At 43.3% G+C, this 21,449-nt stretch overlaps 1 protein-coding gene across 3 annotated transcripts; it reads left to right on the top strand.

Moving 5' to 3' along the window:
* The first annotated feature begins 1,731 nt into the window (after nt 1-1,731).
* TM2D3 (TM2 domain containing 3) lies at nt 1,732-19,038 on the top strand. Of its 3 annotated transcripts, none has more exons than XM_070775289.1 (6): nt 1,732-1,871; nt 2,215-2,307; nt 6,650-6,807; nt 11,354-11,528; nt 13,128-13,203; nt 18,745-19,038. In XM_070775289.1, the coding sequence occupies exons 1-6, from the start codon at nt 1,781-1,783 to the stop codon at nt 18,806-18,808; spliced, it is 657 nt and encodes a 218-aa protein (XP_070631390.1). In that variant the 5' UTR covers nt 1,732-1,780; the 3' UTR covers nt 18,809-19,038. The 3 variants fall into 3 exon arrangements, with proteins under 3 accessions (XP_070631390.1, XP_019839433.1, XP_019839434.1); XM_019983874.2 differs by lacking the exon at nt 18,745-19,038 and adding an exon at nt 15,277-16,022; XM_019983875.2 differs by lacking the exons at nt 2,215-2,307; nt 18,745-19,038 and adding an exon at nt 15,277-16,022 and having other exon boundaries at nt 1,743-1,871.
* Nucleotides 19,039-21,449: the final 2,411 nt, after the last annotated feature.

Consider the following 21,449-nt stretch of genomic DNA (forward strand, 5'->3'; position numbering starts at 1 on the left):
GCAGCAGAATGGGTTTTTACCATAATAATTTGCTCCCCTACAATTAAATTGCTCTTTTGATGGGATCACATTCCACTTACACACTCAAATGGCTTTCTGATTTTAACTGAGAGGAATACCTTGCTTCCCAGAACCGTATTAAAATGGCTTTGTCAATAGTGAATTTAGCTTGCATTCCATCAGTCTTTATTTGCTATGTGCTCTGGAATTCGAAACAGATTTAAAACCTGCTTTCTTCTGTACACACTGGTCATTTAGCTTCCTGACGAGGTGGTGGACAGAACAGTCGACCATGAATGACAGCAAATTGAACTGTATGGGTCTACAATCCTGTGGGTGTTTTTCAATAGTAGGCTTCCCTGGTGGCTCAGCGGTAAAGAACCCACCTGGGACGCAGGAGATGTGGGTTGGATCCCTGGGTTGGGAAGATCCCCTGGAGAACGGCATGGTAACCCGCTCCAGTATTCTTGCTTGGGAAATCCCACGGACAGAGGAGCCTGGCAGCTACCGTTCGTGGGGTCGCAAAGAGTCGGACACGATTGAGCAACTAACACACTTTTTCAATAGTAAATACTAGAGTATACAGGATCCTACCCGCGACAGGTGGAAGAACCAGACTTGGAGGGCCTGCTCTAAGTTATATGTGAGTTTCCCCCTGCACCCCTCTCCCCGAGGTGGTTCAAGGGTCACACCTGTGCGATGCTAGAAGCTGCAGGTTGTGTAATGTAACTTTTTAAGTTACAACTTTTATTGAAGCCAAGAACTATTCGATAGATTTCTTTATTCACCAAATGTACTTGTGAGGGAAGGGGTGTGAGAGGACTACCCACCCGGACGGTCTTGTGGAGGATGGAGGCGAAGAGGGAGGCCTATGCGCGGCCCAGGACGAAGGATGCTGCGGCAGGAACACGTGTGGGTTGCCGTGTGGGCCTCAGGGGGCCGCGGCCTGCGAGCACCTCCCTTCCGGAGCTGGGCCTCCTCCAGACGGTCTGGGGGCCGGAGACGTGCGCCACCAGGCATTCTCTCTGTCCTCGAGGAGTGTCTCTAGGGACTGGCTAGACTTCGGGGCGGGACGCTGGCCGGGCCCCGGGGTGGTGCGGAGTGGGGCCTCGGGTCTCCCGGGCACACCTGGAGTCCTTCCCGAGCAGTCTGGGCCGCATCTGTACACAAGCGCCTTTTCAGTCAGACTAACCGTAACTTCGTCAGATCTCTGCACGGTGCCGAGCGTACAGCAGCAGTTTTTGTTTGTCACTAAACGTACAGATCCAGTCACAGGTAAACAGTGGCCAACTTCCCAAACTTGCCAGCCTCTGCCCTCAATCCTTCAGGAAGGAGAAAGTGAAGTAAAAGTCGCTCAGTCTTGTCCGACTCTTTGCGACCCCACGGACAATACATGGAATTCTCCAGGCTACAACACTGGAGTGGGTAGCCTTTCCCTTCTCCAGGGCATCTTCCTAACTCAGGGGTCGAACCCAGGTCTCCTGCATTGCGGGCAGATTCTTTACTAGCTGAGACACAAGGGAGAAAGGTGAGCCTCTTATTCCAGGGGCAGGCGGCGCCGGGGGTGGGATGGGGGGGTGGGGGGATGGGAGGGTAGGGGGGTTGGGGGGCGGTGGAGGTGGGTACCTGGCAGCCTTAGCCGGCTGAGCACGGGGAACACCCGCAGGGCTGCCGCGCCTGCGCCGGCGCTGTGGCCCCGTCCGGACCCGCCCCCTCGGCGCGCGCGGGCGCCCCGCCCCTCGCGCGTCCCCGCGCGGCCGGAAGAGAGCGCGCCGGCAAGATGGCGGCTGCGGTGGTCTTGCTGCGGCCTCTTTGCCGACTGTGTCGTGTGGTGCTGTTCCTCTCACAGTTCTACATCCTGTCGGGCGGCGGTGAGTTGAGGGCTGGGGGCCCCGGGACCGCAGGCGGAGGCAGAGTGCGGGAGGAGGGCGCGGGTCGCTGCGGCCGAGTCCGGCACGGTTTGCCTCCGCCCCTCGGCTAGCTCAGGGACCCGAAGCCGCGAGCCTGGAATGGGAGGGCCCGGGGTCTCGGCCGGAGGCGTGGGGCTGTGTCCCGGCCCCGCGCTTGGTCCCAGGTGCTCGCAGACCGGGACGAATGTCGACCTCGTTGGGTTTCCCCTTCAGTTCGTGGGCGATCAGGCCTCCAGGTTTGCCCAGGCAGCTGAAGCCTGGAGCGCAGCCGCACCGCCTGAGGTCTCCGTCTCTCCGGTCGCAGGGTCCTTCAGCGAGGAGCCCTCGCAGCCACTGCCGCAGGCCATCAAGGACCCGGGCCCCACACGGACCTTCACAGCGGTGCCCAGGGCGGCAGGTACCGGGCGTTTTCCGTGCTCGTAAATGTGTGTGTTTATATCTAGTGGTCTCTCCCTTTTTGGTGAACATTTCCTGTAGAATATGAAATCATTTCCCTGGTGGTTCAGATGATAAAGAGTCTGCCTGCAATGCAGGAGACCCGGGATCAATCCTTGGGTCGGGAAGATTCCCTGGAGAAGGGAATGGCAACCCACACCAGTATTCTTGCCCGGAGAATCCCATGGACAGAGGAGCTTGGCGGGCTACAGTCCGTGGGATCGCGAAAAGAGTCGGACACGACTGAGCGAGTTTCACTTTCCATGTTTTGAACATTTTATTGATTGCATTTTAGGTTATGTGAACTAAAGACAGATGCACAGACCTTTTCTGTAGACAGCCTCGGTATTTCAATACCTTTCTACATTCCTGCTTCATCTCTTTCCAGTCCCAGGCTCCTCATTCACATCTCTTTTATTTCTAGTATTTTTTCACCTCACCCATGAAGATTCAGATCAGATCAGATAGATCAGTCGCTCAGTCGTGTCCGACTCTTTGCGGCCCCATGAATCGCAGCACACCAGGCCTCCCTGTCCATCACCAACTCCCGCAGTTCACTCAGACTCACATCCCTCAAGTCAGTGATGCCATCCAGCCATCTCATCCTCTGTCGTCCCCTTCTTCTCCTATCCCCAATCCCTCCCAGCATCAGAGTCTTTTCCAGTGAGTCAGCTCTTCACATCAGGTGGCCAAAGTACTGGAGTCTCAGCTTTAGCATCATTCCTTCCAAAGAAATCCCAGGGCTGATCTCCTTCAGAATGGACTGCTTGGATCTCCTTGCAGTCCAAGGGACTCTCGAGTCTTCTCCAACACCACAGTTCAAAAGCATCAATTCTTCGGCGCTCAACCTTCTTCACAGTCCAACTCTCACATCCATACATGACCACAGGAAAAACCATAGCCTTGACTAGACGGATCTTTGTTGGCCAAGTAATGTCTCTGCTTTTGAATATGCTATCTAGGTTGGTCATAACTTTCCTTCCAAGGAGTAAGCGTCTTTTAATTTCATGGCTGCAGTCACCATCTGTAGTGATTTTGGAACCCAGAAAAATAAAGTCTGACACTGTTTCCACTGTTTCCCCATCTATTTCCCATGAAGTGATGGGACCGGATGCCATGATCTTCGTTTTCTGAATGTTGAGCTTTAAGCCAGCTTTTTCACTCTCCACTTTCACTTTCATCAAGAGGCTTTTTAGTTCCTCTTCACTTTCTGCCATAAGGGTCTTGTCATCTGCATATCTGAGGTTATTGATATTTCTCCCAGCAATCTTGATTCCAGCTTGTGTTTCTTCCAGTCCAGTGTTTCTCATGATGTACTCTGCATAGAAGTTAAATAAGCAGGGTGACAATATACAGCCTTGATGAACTCCTTTTCCTATTTGGAACCAGTCTGTTGTTCCATGTCCAGTTCTAACTGTTGCTTCCTGACCTGCATACAAATTTCTCAAGAGGCAGATCAGGTGGTCTGGTATTCCCATCTCTTTCAGAATTTTCCACAGTTTATTGTGATCCACACAGTCAAAGGCTTTGGCATAGTCAGAAAAGCAGAAATAGATGTTTTTCTGGAACTCTCTTGCTTTTTCCATGATCCAGCGATGTTGGCAATTTGATCTCTGGTTCCTCTGCCTTTTCTAAAACCAGCTTGAACATCAGGAAGTTCACGGTTCACATATTGCTGAAGCCTGGCTTGGAGAATTTTGAGCATTACTTTACTAGCGTGTGAGATGAGTGCAATTGTGCGGTACTTTGAGCATTCTTTGGCATTGCCTTTCTTTGGGATTGGAATGAAAACTGACCTTTTCCAGTCCTGTGGCCACTGCTGAGTTTTCCAAATTTGCTGGCATATTGAGTGCAGCACTTTCACAGCATCATCTTTCAGGATTTGAGATAGCTTAACTGGAATTCCATCACCTCCACTAGCTTTGTTCATAGTGATGCTTTCTAAGGCCCACTTGACTTCACATTCCAGGACGTCTAGCTCTAGGTCAGTGATCACACCATCGTGATTATCTGGGTCATGAAGATCTTTTTTGTACAGTTCTTCTGTGTATTCTTGCCACCTCTTCTTAATATCTTCTGCTTCTGTTAGGTCCATACCATTTCTGTCCTTTATCGAGCCCATCTTTGCATGAAATGTTCCTTTGGTATCTCTGATTTTCTTGAAAAGATCCCTAGTCTTTCCCATTCTGTTGTTTTCCTCTATTTCTTTGCATTGATCGCTGAAGAAGGCTTTCGTATTTCCTCTTGCTATTCTTTGGAACTCTGCATTCAGATGTTTATATCTTTCCTTTTCTCCTTTGCCTGTCACAGATTACCTTCAACCAATGTTCCTTTCTCTTCAGAAAATTTCTTGTGCCTCTTGACCCTGATCCTGATGTTGAGTATTAAAAGGCACCCCCTTAAAAGGGCTGTGTGAAATGGGGCAGGGAGGGGAGGGGATGGTGGGGGTGCGGGAAATCCCAAAGGGACTGGTTGAGACTTGGCTTTAAGTTTGGTGATGCCGCTGGAAGCTGGAGCAAATTACTAACCTTTCAGGCTTCAGAGACATTTTGGTTTTGTGATTCTAAGTGTCCATCCTCCAGCCTCAGTAGTAATAGGAACAAAACAATAAAGGAAAAAGTGATATTTTGCATCAGTTCAGTTCAGTTGCTCAGTCGTGTCCAACTCTGACCCCATGGACTGCAGCATGCCGGGCTTCCCTGTCCATCACCAACTCCCAGAGCTTGCTCAAACTTATGTCCATCGAGTCAGTGATGGCATCCTCTGTCATCCTCTTCTCCTCCTGCCTTCAATCTTTCCCAGCATCAGGATCTTTTCCAGTGAGTCAATTCTTCGCATCAGGTGGCCAAAGTATTGGAGTTTCAGCTTCAGCATCAGTCCTTCCAGTGAATATTAAGCGTTGATTTCCTTTAGGATTGACTGGTTGGATCTCCTTGCAGTCCAAGGGACTCTCAAGAGTCTTATCCAGTACCATAGTTCAAAAGCAACAATTCTTCCGCGCTCAGCTTTCTTTATAGTCCAACTCTCACATCCATACGTGACTACTGGAAAAACCATACCTTTGGCTAGACAGACCTTTGTTGGCAAAGTAATGTCTCTGCTTTTTGATATGCTGTGTAGATTGGTCATAGCTTTTCTTCTAAGGAGCAAGCGTCTTTTAATTTCATGGCTGCAGTTACCATCTGTAGTGATTTCGGAGCTTCCCAGGATAAAGTCTCTCACTGTTTTCCATTGTTTCCTCATCTGTTTGCCATGAAGTGACCCAGATGCCATGACCTTCGTTTTTTGAATGTTGAGTTTTAAGCCAGGTTTTTCACTCTCCTCTTTAACTTTCAACAAGAGGCTTTTTAGTTCATCTTTGCTTTCTGCCATAAGAGTGGTGTCATCTGAGAATCTGAGGTTATTGATATTTCTCCCGGCAATCTTGATTTCAGCTTGTGCTTCATCCAGCCCGGCATTTTGCATGATGTACTCTGATATTTTGCATAATTGCCCACTTAATAGTGACTTTAAGTAGGACGAGTTTTAAATGAGTGTCAATGTGCTTTGCTGAACGAAACCTTGTTCTCCGTAGTTTCATCCCTGTAGAGTTCCATTATTTCAGTGAAGTGAAATTAGCATCCATATATTATTCCTTCTATTAAAGTCTGCTAAAAGACATCAACATACTTGTGTTTAAAACATAGATTATTTTATAGAGAAAGCACAAGAATTTTTGACTCTTTCAGACGTTTTTTGAGAGCTTTTCTTCCTTCCTGAGAATAGTGTTTACAGTTTTGGTAATCTCTTAACTCATAGTAATATATTATACTCCTGGGTAGGTTGGCTGGAAAAAAAGAACTGTAACCCACTGAATAAGTTGCTAATACTAAGAACTGTTTGTACTTTGGTAGTGTAAAACTGAATATTCCTTGCAGATTGTGGCTTGTGGAAGTACCATTGTGTAACAATGACACTATATCTTCTGGGGGTGGTTCCTTGTTGTACTGATTGTGTTAGAGGGTCAGTGGCTTCACTTAAAAATTAGTGAATTCAAGTGAAAAGCACAGTGGATTGGAAACGGAGAAATTTGGATTCTGATTCCAGTTCTACCCTCCCTCTGTGATCTTGAACAAACTTTATCATCTATAAGCCTTTGTTTTTTCATCTTGTAACACAATAAACTTTTTGCAGTCCTAATTTATTACTAGAACCATATATGTATGTTATGCTCATGATTGTGTTCCTTAACCTTGGAAAATTGCTTTTATCTGTTATTCTAATCCATATTCTAAGAGAATAAGCTTCTCTCTCGCCCCTTGCAGAAAGTACCGATATCCCACCTTATGTGATGAAATGTCCGAGCAATGGCCTGTGTAGCAGACTTCCTGCAGACTGTATAGATTGCAAGACCAATTTTTCCTGTGTCTATGGGAAGCCTGTCACTTTTGACTGCACAGTCAAACCTTCTGTTACCTGTGTTGTAAGTACTGCAACTTACGAATTCTTAAACTCACTGTAAAGCTTGAGTTATAAATAGAGTTTAGACGCGAACATGGGGAAAATTGAGAAAGTGCTCTACATTTTAAAAGTAAGATTTGAGGAGTAAAGTCCACTTTATCAGATGAAACTTTTGTCTCCTAGCAAGGTTTGGTGTAAGGATTCAGATAACAATTTCCTGACATAAGACTAAACTGAAGTAATTGTCAGACTGCTTATAACAAGTAGGGCATAGAACAGGCTCAAGGGCACCCACTGTTGTGCATCAGCAATGACCCTGCTAGAGTTGTCACACTGCAGCCTGTCTCTAATATGTTTACAGCTCTCAGGACACCTGCTTCAGAGCTCGGTTCCTGGAGGCAGCCCTACACCTGCTGAGTGTGACCAGGTCAGGGAGATTCACATATGTGCATTCTTGAATGGTTGGACCAGGGAAATTACTGCACACTTCATTGTAGTCCCAGCATCTGGGCAAGACAGAGAGTAGAAATGAATAACAAAGCAGTGTCTACTCCTGGCCTTGCCAAGGCCAGCTCTGAGATTTATTCCTTTGTCTCCTGTTAAATCAGGAGATGGACCTAGAGCAACTTTTCCTAAAGTGTTTCTGTGGAGCCCTTGTTGTGGGAGGTGGTCAAGAAAACACAGATTCTAGGTCATGTTCTCTTTAGCGGGTTTCCATTGACCCAGTGATTCTCACTTGAACAAGATACCTTTCCGCATCTGTCCTTTGGAGCCTGGTCTGGAGAGGGCTAGATTAGAAAGTTTCTGCCCTCCCCTCCACCCAGGCTCTTTCTGTTTCTCCTGAAGTCCAGTATCAGGAGAGGGCCTGAGGGAGGCTTCACTCCAAGGGGGCATGAAATTTTATGTGGCCTCAGCATCTGGATGTAGTGTTGGTAAACTTCAGTATTTGTCATTTTCGTGTATCAGTGTTGCTCTTGAAAGTGCGCTGGAAAACTGAGCTAGTTGGCAGGTAGTCTTCATGACTGCCCTAGGATAATCAGTTAGTCTTGGTTGCTTCATCTTAAATAGAATTTTCTCCCTACTCACCTAATAACAAAACCTGTTTGATGGCTTTTGAAATCACATGCTTCGTAAGTCTGGCACATAGTAGGTACCTTGTGGAAAATGAGAAAACCCTGATGGCTTAGGGGAGCTTTTCCCAGAATGAGCCTACTTTGTTTGCCTTAGTGTCTTGGACATTTATCTCTCACAACTGGTTCCTGAGTGAAACTTAGTTTTCAATTTCTTCCTCCTTTAGGTGATCCAAAAAAACAGGTGGTTTCATTTTTCAGAAAATAGCAGAGGACAGGAGAAATGACAAAGGTAGAGAAATGACAAAACTTAGGGAGGGACTTTCCTAGCTGATCCTGTCCCTGGTCCGTCCTTAACCCTTGGCTGAGACACGCCCTGGAAGCACTCTTTCCCTCTTCACACCTCAAGTGCTTTCATCTCACCTGCTTCGTGACTAGCCAGTCATCACAAATCCTGTACAGTAGCAGGTGCCTGGCCCCCAGAGGTGGCTTTTGAAGGTAATCTCAAGAGCATCTGGTGGTGTTTCTTCTTAGAAACGAAGAGCAGTCAAACAGTTGGCTGTCAGGAGCCGCGGGTTCCAGGAGTGCTGCGGCTGTGATTTGGGGCCGGCCCCGTATTCTTCCCTTGGTGTTTAAGACCATTGCAGGTGTATACGCAAGTATTCGTCCTCTCGCCTGTTGCATTCACCCCCTTCCCTCCCCTCACCTTATGTTGAACTTCAGATTAATAGAAGGAAATAAACTCTTCTCATCCTTCTCATGTGCACTCATAGGGACTCAGGCCAAGGGAATCTCACCTGGATTACACTAGTCAAAGAAATTGTTTTATAATGTATATAAATAGAAGTAAGTGCAGAAATCCAGCTGTAATGGAAACTGCCAGCCCAGCTGACATCAGCTGGAGATGTGCTTGACAGAAATGGTTTTTGTTTCTGTTACTTGGAGGAGAGCTTAGTCTGCTAGTGTAAGTGAGGCAAGTTTAATTCCTTTAGGTAGGTTCTGTATTCTCAGTAATGACAGTTGTGTCACAGAGGGAAAGGTATTTACCACATATGAGCTCTTGTTGGGGTCTGCAGTTTTTTGTGGACTTAGTGAATGCTAGGGTGCCCAGGTGCCCATGGAAAAAAAGTAGAATCCCTATTTTGTCCAAAGTAAATTCCAGATAGATGCCAGACTTTACGTGAGAAGATGAAACCTCAAAGTACCAGAGAAAGCGTGAGAGTTCTGTTATCATCTCAAAGTGGGAAATATTTTTCTAAGTATGAAATAAAGTTTAAAAGTTATACAAGAAAGAATTTATACATTTGACTACTAAAGGTGAGGGGTTTCTGCATGACCTTAAAAAGCATAAAGGCCAGAGATAAATGACAAACGATGAAAAAGTTTTTTTTAATACACGTGACAAATAATATACTAATACCTATAATATATCAATACATCCAAAAAGCCAATGAGAAAAAGACGACAGTCCTGTAGAAAAATAGTGCTAGAGCATGAGTACATGGTTCGTAGCAAAGGAAATACAGGTGGACTTTCAACTTGTATTTGAAAGGTGCTTAATTTTCTCATAGTTTAATACAAATTAATGCATTTTTTTAACCTGTCAGATTGGCAAAACAGAGTTTGATAACACTTTTCTTGAAGGTGTAAGAGACAAACATTGCTGTGTCTTGTCAGTAGATGTGTGGATTAGTCAGCCTGTGGTAGACAGTTTGTCTCATCTCTGAAACCTGTGGGCTTCCCTGGTGGCTCAGAAGGTAAAGCATCTGCCTGCAATGTGGGAGATCCGGGTTCTATCCCTGAATCAGGAAGATCCCCTGGAGAAGGAAATGACAACCCCCTCCAGTACTCTTGCCTTGAAAATTCCATGGATGGAGGAGCCTGGTAGGCTACAGTCCATGGGGTCGCAAAGAGTTGGACACGACTGAGTGACCTCACTTTCTTTCTTTCTGAAACGTACAGATGCATGTAAGCTTTGACCTGGCAGTTCCATATCTAGGAATTCATCTAACAGGTGTTACTTACTGCACATTGATACACATAAGTATGCCTAAGAATATTCTTAGCTGCATTGTTCACCCAGCAAGGTTGGAAGCAAGCTGAATGTCCAAGAAAGAGCAGTTCACTTTGCAGCTCACTGTGTAGTGAAATAAATACATTGCAGCTGTTGAGAACTAGGCAGCTCCAGAGATGTTTACTGATACCTCAGAATTAAGTGAAAGTAATTATCAGTGGGAACATTAAATTAGAAAAAGAAGAAGCATATCTGTCGTAAGCGTGCCCATGCATAGAACAGACTCCCTGGAAGACCAGCATGGATGAGCTGTGCTCAGTGCTGAGGGCCCGGCAGGGCCAGCCATCTCTTTACTCTCTTCTTGTCTCCCAGAGTTTGTACCATGTACACTGTCTGCCCAGTGTTGCAAAAAAACAGGTTGAGAAACGTGTGTTACAGATGGATCACTAGAAATATGCAGACATTTACAATAATAATGTTTAAATCAAGCAGTGCCTTACTCGTGAATACTGCCCTTATAAGTGGTTTTTGCATTAATAAAAAAAAAATTAGTAAATATGATACTTCCAGAGGTGATTGTGTTACCATTTAAATACAGTTTTGAAAAGTATGTTTTATAGCATAATATCAAGTGGTGGTGAAAGGATACAAAATGTTTTCAGTATAATTCCATGAATGTAAAACTGTATCACAGGAAGCAAAAATGAAAGAAGGTTAGACAGTGCTTCTCTCTGGAGAGGTTACCAGTTTTCCTGTAATTTCCAAATGTGTAACATATAAGCACATGGGGTGCTCTTACAGGCAGAAAACAAATTTAAAATTGAAATGGACTCTTGTTTCGAGGCTCAGGGCCACAATAGCACTGGCTGAACCTCTCCAAGGGGTTCTTTCTAAGATGGGGATGGTCTCCTGGGGCTGCCTCTGGGTGGGTCCTGTCAGGTACTCCTGGGAGTGTAACAGCAGTGACTGCCCTGGGTCTTAGGACCTCAGGGACTCCTAGGAAGAGTTGAGACCCGGTAGGCAGGCTGTTCCTCTAGGAGTGTCCAGCTGGGTCCCGACTCCCACGTACTGCACAGTACTTTGAGCAGAGGGACTCATCTGCCCTGTCAGCTCTCTTGTGTCTCTGGGGCTTCATAAAGTGCCTTTTCCTTTCTTCTTTGTCATATAAGTATGCATGTGTGTTATTAAAAATTTAGCCAAAGTAACAGTGATGAAGTAATCTTATCCTGATAACCTTTGATAATTTGATGTGCATTTATCTAGGTATTTTTTCTTAGGTGTATATTTTGGGGTATATACTTATGATCCTAGATCATGGCATATACATTTGTTTTGCATACATATTGGCTTGGTACCTGTTTGTCTGCCACTTCCTCCTAGATCATAAATAGAAGTGTTTTTGACACTTGTGCCTTGTAACTGTGTAGTTTTAGTGACATATTGACAAGCTGGATTATGACCGAATAGCTCTGTGTCCTTTGTAGGATCCAGACTTCAAATCCCAGAAGAGTTTTGTCCTCAACATGACCTGCAGGTTCTGCTGGCAGCTCCCGGAGGCTGACTACGAGTGCTTCAGCTCCAGCGACTGCAGGGCGGTGTCCTGCCCTCGGCAGCGCTATCCAACCAACTGCACTGTGCGGGACCACGTCCACTGCCTGGGTGAGTCGGCTGAGGGAGCTTCTAGGCAGAGTGCTCTTCTTCAGGCGTACTTGCAGAACCATCACAGACGTTTGAGAATTAGGTTTCAATTGTGTAGTCAGAAATGTTTATCAGCACCTTTTAGTTATGCCAGTTCCTTATCTTTTAAAACGTAGTACTTCATAAAATAAAAATGTATAAGGTGTAGAGCATAATGTGTGATTGAGTCTCCCCCAGGTTAACAGCCAAAGCATCTGATGCCATCGAAACTGCCAGAGTGTTTCCTGCCTCTTCTTTAGGGGTGATACCCTTTTGAGGTTTCTTATGATCCCAATCCCTTCCTTTAAGTTTTTTATAATTGTCCCATGTATGTGCTAGAATACAGCGTGGTGAATTATTCAGTAATGCATGTCTCAGAACTGTGTGAAGTAGTAGCAGGCTGTTTATGGTCTCCTGGGACTTGTTTCTTTTCATCATTATGGCTCTAAGATTCTTCAGCTTGTCTTCTTCTTTTTTCATTTCTTTATAATAACCTGTTGTAAGACTGTATCATAGTTTTTCTGCTCTCCAATGTATTTGGACTGTTTACCTTTTTTTTTTTTCTTTTTTACAAATTTTGCTGCTCTTAAACTTCTGTCTTTGTCTCTTGTCAAGTGTACAGGGGTGTGTCTGGCATGCACTCTCTGGCATGTGTTCTTTTCCAGGTGGTTGTGTTTGTTCACACTCCCGCCAGTGGTGCACAGCTGTTACTGAGGATCCACATCCTCTCCAATACTCGTCCCTAAGTTTTGTTTTTTCTTGCAGACTTCTATGAATTCTTTTGTATTTTGGATAGTAACCTTTGATGGCCCTAAAATCCTCTCCTGAATTTTAACTTTTTCCCCCACTTTCTTTTGGTCTCTTTTGAACACAACTTTAAAATTTTAGTTAGTTGGTTTTTCATCTTTCATAGTTAGCCCTTTTTTGTTGCAAAAAGCCTTTCCCTGCTCCAGATTCACAGAGATAATTTTCTGTACTTTCTTTTAAAAGTTGTAACTGTGGCCTTTCAGATTTAGGTCTTTAGTTCCCCAGGATTGGTTTGGTGTATGGTGTGAGGTGGAGTCAGACTCACTTTCTCCAGTTTGAACAGCCAGATGTCCCAGGACCCCCGGACCATCTGTGGCCTGCGTCCACGGGATGTGTCAGTCCTGCGTGGGCTTCTCCCCTCCCTGTGCCTGGTTTATCTGTCTCGTTTTTCTCCAGTTTGAACAGCCATTTGTCCCAGGACTCCTGGACCATCTGTGGCCTGTGTCCATAGGATGTGTCGGTCCTGCGTAGCCTTCTCCCCTCCTGGTGCCTGGTTTGTCTGTCTCGTTCACCCCCACATCATCCACACCTTGACATCACGTAGGGTGGTTCACCTTCTTCAAGCTGTGGTCCTCATGAACCTGTGCTCCTCATAAGCCTGTGCTCGTGGACAGTTAGGGCTTTCTGTTTAGCCTTCAAGGGTAGTGAACACTTATTTTTGTGAAGAGAGTTGTCTTTTTAGATTATAAATCATAAGACCACCACCTATAATTTAGTCTCTTGCCAGAGTACTTTCATACCCGTGTTTCATTGTGGAGTGTTTCCCTTTCTTAGGTAACCGCACTTTTCCAAAGATGCTCTACTGCAACTGGACCGGGGGATACAAGTGGTCCACAGCCTTGGCTCTGAGGTAAGCGCTGTTCCCAGTGAGCAGAGACACCACTGGGCATTTGCTGTGGCTGCTGGGCTCTTCTGCGCTCCTCTCTTGCTCCCTCAGGCCCTGCCATGGGCTGGGTAAACCACGGGGACTGTGCTGCTGGGGGCTGTTGAGGTGGCCAGACCACTATCTTTGTGGAACTTGGTGGCTTGTTGCTGGCTTTCCTCCCAAGATGCCTGCATGTTCTGGAGGTGACTCGAGTCATTATTGGAGCTCACTAGAACCAGTCAGTCTTCCCACTCTGAGCGTACTGTGAGTCAGTGAAGTGCTGCCTACTATTTAAAGTAGCTAGACTTATAACTGTCTTTAATTTTCAGTAATTTCCTTCTAAATCATAAAAAAAATAATACATGCTCAGTATTGAAAACTAGAAAAAACAAAAATGACAAAGATAAATGTTGAAAATCACCTGTAATACACTATTCAAGCATAATTATAGACTTAATTTTTACATAAAAATATACTTGTATTTGTTAAACTTTTCAGCAGTTTGAAAAGGAAATTGTAGCAGTTCTCCCCACCCCCACCAGAGGGAAGGGCAGGTAGGCTGCTGGCCAAATCCCGATTCAGCAGGTAGGCCGCTATTGGAGGTTTGCGGTGAGAGCCCAGGGACTGTATGGTGGGATGTGGGCAGGGCTTCTCAGCCTTGTCGTTGTGGATGTTTGGGCCAAGAATTCTTGGTTGTGGGGCATCCTGTGCAGAGTAGGGTGTGTAGCATCCTCTCCGGACTCCATTTATTGGGTGTTGTTTACAAGTCTCCCTACCCCAGTGGTGACAGTCAGTAGCACCTCCAGGTATTGCCTCTGTCTGGGGACCACTGCTTGAGGGTCTGGCTAGGAAGGTGGAGGGTCCTGTCTGGCAGGAAGGCTCCCCTGGTAAATGAAAAGAGGGGGCCACGACAGAAAGTCAGACATAGCGAAGGTGAGATTGCCCAGCGTCTTTGACACAGTAGTTCACATTGAGAATAACACCTGACTTTCTGCTTTCCAACAAACTTTTTATTTTGGATTCATTTTAGATTTACAGAAAAGTAAAAGCAAAGCTAGAGTGTTCTGTACACCCCTCACCCAGTCTCCCCATCATTGTGAACATAAATTACTATGACACATTTCACAGCTGGCTTTTAAACAGTAAGAATAGAGTTCTTCTCTGGGCTCAACATGGTTTCTTGCCGAATATTGAATGTGATGATGCCTGGCAGTTGCTTCATGGTTCTCGGGTTGGGGTGGGAAGGAAAGGGTGTGATGAATTGGGGTGTGTACATGGTGATAATTATTGGGGCTGGGTTGTGGACTCCCCAGCAGTAAAGAAACCAATGCAGGAGATATAGGCTCGATCCCTGGGTTGGGAAGATCCCCTGGAGAAGGAAATGGCAACCCACTCCAGTATTCTTGCCTGGAGAATCCCATGGACAGAGGAGCCTGGTGGGCTACAGTCTATGGGGTCACAAAGTGTCAGACACAACTGAGTGACTAAACAACGATAAACATGGGTGCTGTTTGCTTTCTTTTAACTTGTGTAAGTTTTAGAATTTTCCATAATAAAAATTTTAAAAGAAAAACAATGAGAAGTTGTCTGAATATTGTTAGATGTTAGAATTTGAAGGAACCTTAAAAGTCAATTTTTCCTAACACAGAGCTTTTTTACATGGGTTGATTGACAAAGGTCAAGACCTGATGAGGCGGCCAGCTGGCTGACTGCCTTGAGATGCTCCTGCAGCCTCCACATTGCTGGTCTGTCTGTTAGACTAACCGTGTTTTGCCCTCCCAGATGCACGGTTTTTTTGCTACCTAAAAAAGTAGCAAGCTAGATTTTCTTCAAAAGAGAAGGATTAGATTTCATTACAGCTCGTGTGTGTTCATTGTTGACATGTGAGCAGTCTTCTTGCCTGATTGTTTGGTGGTGTGCATTTGTGAGATGATCGCTGTGTCCTCATCCAGGGTCTGCTGATCTGAGGCCCTTTCACATGTGAGTCAGCACGATTACTGAGCCCCAGCTGGCAGTTGGGGGGCTGTTGATGCATTGCAGGCCTGTTTGCTGTTGCAGCATCACCCTCGGTGGGTTTGGAGCAGATCGCTTCTACCTGGGCCAGTGGCGAGAAGGCCTCGGCAAGCTCTTCAGCTTCGGGGGCCTGGGAATATGGACGCTGATCGACGTCCTGCTCATTGGAGTTGGCTACGTGGGACCAGCGGACGGCTCTTTGTATATTTAGCTGCAGTCACACGCTTCTGAGAGGAGCGGAGCTTAGCAAGTGTGCTTTGCCTGTGGGAATCCACGTGCTTTGAGGGGCTTGTATATGTGTTTAATGTACAGCATCTGTACTTTGCCTGCCTTGATGAAGGTAAAATAAAAAACAGTGAACCATGCTTATATGGAATTTGGTTTTCTTTGCCTGCGATCTATTTTTTTTTTTCTGTGAAAAAATTTAAACTGGAAGAACAACCTGTGCAGCTGAAAATCTGTTTAGTTCCTAGACTTGAGTTTTATATTACTTACTTCAGAGTGTATCATTTGTATCTCCAACTTGAATGTCATCTGCCGTAAAAAACATTTGAGCTATAATTGCGGAGAGTGGAAAATCTTTTCATTCTTCAGCTAAATAAAATTATCTATCTAAACTTCAGTCATCTCTGACTTTTGCAGTATAATAATGTCTGTGTAGTATGGTCTTTCTGTATGATTGTTTGAAATAAATGCAGAAATTTTGTGTCTGATTCCTGTGATTGCAGTTTTGTTAGTAATGTAAAAGATTGCAAGAGTACTGGAAAATAAAACTACAAGTTACTTTAAAATTTTTGTAGACTTCTGTTATGTTTTTTATATTAAAACATAATCTTGAATAATCATAGCAACTTTCTTTTATTATTAAGAAGTGAAATGTTTCTCTTTCAGGATATTAGTCCATTCTAATAGATTTATTCATAATTGGCTGGTTCATTAACACACAGTGGAAATGTTTAAAAATGTATCAGTGTGATAAATGCTTTTGAGTCTTTATAAGATCCCTTGTAGACCCTTTCTTGGAAAGAAAAACATTTATTAATCCAAAAACTTTTTTTCAAAAACATTTTTAGTTATAACTTCTTGAATTCAAGTATAGTCAATATACAGTGTTTCAAGTGTACAGCAGAGTGATTCAGTTATATATGTTGTTGAGTCACTCAGTTGTTTCTGTCTCTTTGCGACCCTTAGACTGTAGCCCACCAGGCTTCTCTGTTCATGGAATTTTCCAGACAAGGATACTATAGTGAGTTGCTACTTCCTTATAGTTGTGTGTGTGTATATATGTGTATGTGTGTGCATGTTTTCAGATTTTTTTCCATTATAGGTTATTACAAATATTGACTGTCATTCCTGTGCTATACAGTAGGACCTTGTTGGTTATCTGTTTTATTTAGAGTACTGTGAGTATGTTAATCCCCAACTCCCAATTTATCTATCCTAGCCTTTCTGCTCTGGTAACCATAAATTTATTTTCTGTGTCTGCAAGTCTATTTCTATTTTGTAAATAAGTTCATGCTCAAATTCATGTCTGTTGAGTTGGTGATGCCATCCAACCATCACATCCACTGTCGTCCCCTTCTCCTGCCTTCAGTCTTACCCAGCATCAGGGTCTTTTCCGATGAGTCAACTCTTTATATCAGGTGACCAAAGTATTGAAGCTACAGCTTCAGCATCAGTCCTTCCAGTGAAGGACTGAGTAATTTTCCATTGTATGTATATATATGCCACATCTTCTTTATCCATTCCTCTGTGGATGGACATTTAGGTTGCTTCCACACCTTGGCTGTTGTAAACAGTGCTGCTGTGAACATTGGGGTGTTTGTATCTTTCCGAGTTAAGAATTTTCATCTTTTCTGGATATATGCCCGAGAAGTAAGATTGCTGAATCATATGGTAGTTCTGTTTTTGGTTTTTGAAGGAGTGTCCATACTTTTCTCCATAGTGGCTGAACAAATTTACATTCCTGTCAAGAGCAGAAGGGTTACTTTTTCTCCACACCTTCTCCAGCATTTTTTTTGATAACTTAGACTTTTTGATAATAGCCATTTTGACTTGTGTGAGGTGATACTTCATGATAGTTTTCATTTGCATTTCTCTAATAATTAATGATGTGAGAGTCTTTTTATATGCCTGTTGGCCATCTGTATGTCTTCTTTGGAGAAATGTCTATTTAGAACTTCTGCCCATTATTTGATTGTTTTTTTTTTTTTTTTTTATTGAGCTGTACAAGTTGTTTGTATATTTTGGGGATTAAGTCTTGTTGGTTGCCTCTTTTACAAATATTTTCTCCAAGTTGGTATGTTGTCTTTTTGTTTTGCTTGTGATTTCCTTTCCTGTGTAAAAGCTTTTAAGTTCAATTAGGTCTTTTTGTTTGTTTTTGCTTTGCTTCTGTTAGACTCTAGAGGTAATTCCAAAAAAATGTTGCTGCAATTTATGTCAAAGAGTGTTGTGTTCTGCTTTTGTTTTCCTCTAGGAATTTCATAGTATCTGGTATTTAATCCATTTTGAGCTTATTTTATATATGCTGTTGCTGCTGCTAAGTCTCTTCAGTCATGTCCAACTCTGTGCGACCCTGTAGACGGCAGCCCATCAGGTTCCCCCGTCCCTGGGATTCTCCAGGCAAGAACACGAGTGGGTTGCCATTTCCTTCTCCAAAGCATGAAAGTGAAAAGTGAAAGGGAATTTGCTCAGTCGTGTCTGACTCTTCACGACCCCATGGACTGCAGCCTACCAGGCTCCTCCGTCCATGGGATTTTCTAGGCAAAAGTACTGGAGTGGGGTGCCATCGCCTTCTCTGTATTTTATATATAGTGTTAGAGAATATTCTAGTTTCATTCTTTTACATGTAGCTGTCCAGTTTTCCCGGGACCACTTATTGAAGAGACTCTTTTCTTCTCTTGTATGTTTTTGCCTCCTGTGTCATAAATTAATTGACCCATTGAACTTTATGTCTGCTTTTGTGTCAGTACCATACTGTTTTAATAACTGTAACTTTTAGTATAGTCTGAAGCCAGGGAGTATGGTTCCTCTAGCTCCATTCTTCTTTCTCAAGATTGTTTTGGCTACTTGTTCAAGTTCTGTGAAAAATACCACTGGTATTTTTGTTAGGGATTGCATTGAATCAATAGACTGCCTTGGGTAGTATAGTCATTTTGACATTATTGATTCTTCCGGTCCAAGAATGTGGCATATCTTTTCATTTGTGTTTGTGGTTTTTAGTTTGTTTCATCAGCATCTTACAGTTCTTGGAGTATGGGCGTTCTGCCTCCTTAGGTAGGTTTATTTCGATGTATTTTTTTTGATGCAGTGGTAAATGGGATTGTTTCCTTAATTTCTCTGATATTTCACTCATAGTGTATAGAGATGCAAGAGATTTTTATATGTTAATTTTGTATCCTTCAAATTTACCAAATTCATTGATGAGCCCTAGTAGTTTTATGGTAGTGCCTTTAGAATTTTCTGCTTATAGAATCACATCTACAAACAGTGACAGTTTTACTTCTTTTCCAGTTTGGAAGTGGAAGTGAAGTTGCTCAGTCGTGTCCTACTTTTTGCAACCCCATGGACTGTATAGTCCACCAGGCTCCTCCGTCCATGGAATTTTCCAGGCAAGAATACTGGCGTGGATTGCAATTTCCTTCTCCAGGGGATCTTCCTGACCCAGGGATCAAACCCAGGTCTCCCACATTGCAAGCAGACGCTTTACCATCTGAGCCACCAGGGAAGTCCTTATTATTTCTTTTTTTTCTCTGACTACTGTGACAAGAACTTCCAAAACTGTTGAATAAAAGTGGTGAGAGAGGGCGTCTTTGTCTTGTTCCTGATCTTGGAGACAATGCTTTCAGCGTTTCACCGTTAAGTATGATGTTGGCTCTGGGCTTGTTATGTATGGCCTTTATTATGCTGAGGTAGGTTCCCTCTATGGCCACTTTCTGGAGAATTATTATCAGAAATGTTAGATTTTATCAAACGCTTTTCTACATCTATTGTGATAATCATACGTTTTATCCTGAAGTCTCTTAATATGGTGCATCACATTGACTGATTTGTGGATATTGAAAAATCCTTGCATCCCTAGGATGAATCCCACTTGATCATGCACGGTGTGGGATCCTTTTACTGTACTGTTGGATTCAATTTACCACTATTTTGCTGAGGATTTTTGCTTCTCTGGTCGTCAGTGATAATCGGCCTTTAATTTTCTATTTTTTGTGATATCTCTGTCTGGTTTTGGGATCAGGATGTTGCTGGCCTCGTAAGAGTTTTGGAGTGTTCCCTTTCTCTCCAGTTTTTGGGAAGAGTTTCAGAATGATAAGTATTATTTCTTCTGTAAATGTTAGATAGACTCCACCTGTGAAGCCATTTGGTCCTCTGGACTTTGGTTTGTTGGAAGTTTTTAAATCACAGATTCAGTTTGATTGCTTGTGCTTGATCTGTCTATATTTTCTGTTTCTTTCTGGTTCTGTTTTGGAAGGTTGTGTTTTTCTAAGAATTTGTTTCTTCCAGGTTGTCCATTTTTTTTGGCATATAGTTGTGTGTAATAGTCTCATATGATTCTTTGTATTTCTCTGGTGTCAGTTGTAGTTTTCTCCTTTTTCACTTTTGATTTTATTGATGGGGGCCCCTTACCTCATTTTCTTTATGAATCAAGCTAAAGGTTCATCAATCTTGTTTATCTTTTCAAAGAACCAGCTTTTAGTTTTGTTAACTTTTCTATTTTTTTAAATTTGTATTTCATTTATTTATGCTCTGATCTTTATGATTTCTTTTCTTCTACTTTGTTTGTTTTGTTGTGTGTGTGTGTGTGTTTTTTTTTTTTTTCTGTCTGTTTGTTTTTGTTTTTTGTATTTTCTCTTGTTGCTTTAGATGTAAGTTTAGGTTGTTTATTTGAGATTTTTCTTGTTTGCTGAGGTAAGCTTGTGTCACTATATACTTCCCTGTTAGAAATGCTTTTGTTGCATTCCATAGATTTTGGATTGTTGTGGTTTTGTTTTCATTTGTCTTTAGGTATTTTTGATTTCCTGTTTGATTTCTTCAGTGATCCATTGGTTGTTTAGTAGCATATTGTTTTGTCTCCACTTGTTTGTGGGTTTTTCCTGGTAGTTGAGTTCTAGCCTCATGGGATTGTGGTCAGAAAATGTGCTTGATAGTCAATTTTCTTGAATTTATTGAGGCTTGCTTTGTGACGCAGCATGTGATCAGTCGTGGAGGGTGTTCTGAGTGCACTTGAAAAGAATGTATATTCTGCTGCTTTTGGGTGGAATTTTTAATTAAGTCCATCTCACCTAATATGTCATTTAAGGCCTGTGTTTCCTTACTGATTTTCTATCTGGATGATCTGTCCATTGATGTAAGTAGGGTGTTAAAGTTTCCCACTATTTCTATGTTACTGTTGATTTCTTCTGTCATTGCTATTAGTGTTTGCCTTATATGTTGAAGTGCTGTCGTGTTGGTTGGATCTGTATATGCAGTCATTAATCATTGTTTTAGACCGATCCCTTGATCATTATGTAGTGTCCTTCTTTGTCTCTTGTAGCAGTCTTTATTTTAAATTCTATTTTGTCTGATAAAGACTATCTCTTGATTTCCATTTGCATGAAATATTTTTTCTATCTACTTGCTTTCAGTCTTTATGTGTCCCTAAGTCTGAAGTGGGTATCCTGCAGACACCATATATACAGGTCTTGTTTCTGTATCCATTCAGTCTGTTTCTTTTGGTTAGAGCATTTAATTCCTTTATATTCTGGGTTATTATTGATATGTATATTTTTATTTCCATTTTATTAATTGTTTCACATTTGTTTTTATAGGTCTTTTTGGGTTTTAATAACTTTCTTTAAAAACATTTACAGGCTTTTTAGCATTTTTCCCTTTAAATTGGGTTCAGTTCAGTTCAGTCGCTCAGTCATGTCTGACTCTTTGCGACCCCATGAATCACAGCACGCCAGGCCTCCCTGTCCATCTCCAACTCCTGGAGTTCTCTCAAACTCATGTCCATCGAGTTAGTGATGCCATCCAGCCATCTCATCCTCTGTCATCCCCTTCTCCTCCTGCCCCCAATCCCTCCCAGCATCAGAGTCTTTTCCAGTGAGTCAACTCTTCGCATGAGGTGGCCAAAGTATTGGAGTTTCAGCTTCAGTGTCAGTCCTTCCAGTGAACACCCAGGACTGATCTCCTTTAGAATGGACTGGTCGAATCTCCTTGCAGTCCAAGGG

The sequence above is a fragment of the Bos indicus genome, chromosome 21, assembly GCF_029378745.1.
Source record: "Bos indicus isolate NIAB-ARS_2022 breed Sahiwal x Tharparkar chromosome 21, NIAB-ARS_B.indTharparkar_mat_pri_1.0, whole genome shotgun sequence".
Classification (NCBI taxonomy): Eukaryota; Metazoa; Chordata; class Mammalia; order Artiodactyla; family Bovidae; genus Bos; species Bos indicus.